At 48.2% G+C, this 797-nt stretch overlaps 1 protein-coding gene across 1 annotated transcript; it reads right to left on the bottom strand.

The window, feature by feature from the left end:
- Positions 1 to 290: 290 nt before the first annotated feature.
- LOC118621416 (gamma-secretase subunit PEN-2-like) lies at positions 291 to 596 on the bottom strand. The gene has a single exon (XM_036248727.1). The coding sequence runs from the start codon at positions 594 to 596 to the stop codon at positions 291 to 293; it is 306 nt and encodes a 101-aa protein (XP_036104620.1).
- Positions 597 to 797: the final 201 nt, after the last annotated feature.

Below are 797 nucleotides of genomic sequence, written 5' to 3'. Positions count from 1 at the left end.
GTCTGTAATTATTTGATAGTGGCCTTGAATTAGATAAATCAGTCTCCTTGATCTTTTCCTGTCTTGTAGAATGAATCATCTACCCAAACAATGAGATAGCATATCTTAACAATGCAAACTATAGCTTTAAAAAATTTTTTTTGTTTTTTGAGAATTAGGATCATTTATTGGAGGATGTCAACAGAGAACACAGAAAATGGGAATAAGTATTAGGGGCTTGAGAGTGTGGGCTCAGAGTAGAGGAGTCCATCCTGGGAGAATGATCAGGTCCCAGGCCTGTGCTGAAGTTTTCAGGCGGTACCCAGGGGTATGGTGAAGGAGAGGTAGTCCCCAAGGGCGCCCCCACGGGGCCGGTAGATCTGGAAGATGGTGATCCAGGTGGAGAGTACAATCACCCAGAGGAGGAAGCCCACAGCTGAGCGCCAGACAGAGCCTTTGATTTGGCTCTGCTCTGTATATGCCGGGGCAAGGAAGGCCTCTCGGAAGAACCAGAAGATGTGGACCAACCAGAGAAAAGGCAGGAAAGCAAACCCACCCAGGCAGTACTTCTGGCACAGGTTCAACTTCTCCCCGTTGGACACTCGCTCCAAGTTCATAGTTGCACTGGGGCCGGTCTTCCCGAGGGTCTGCGGGGCAAGACCCAAGCCTTGACACTGTGAGATGCAAGGATTGCAAAAACCACGCTCCTTTTACGACAAAACAGATAAAATGAAGGATGGGTTTGCTGCAAGTAGGGCACCTCCGCCCCCATCAGCAAGCCGATTGTGTTATTTATGGGACGCTATTTATGTTTATTG

The sequence above is a fragment of the Molossus molossus genome, unplaced genomic scaffold, assembly GCF_014108415.1.
Source record: "Molossus molossus isolate mMolMol1 unplaced genomic scaffold, mMolMol1.p scaffold_m16_p_8, whole genome shotgun sequence".
NCBI classification, from domain to species: Eukaryota; Metazoa; Chordata; class Mammalia; order Chiroptera; family Molossidae; genus Molossus; species Molossus molossus.
This window is presented reverse-complemented; position numbering and strand designations above follow the sequence as displayed.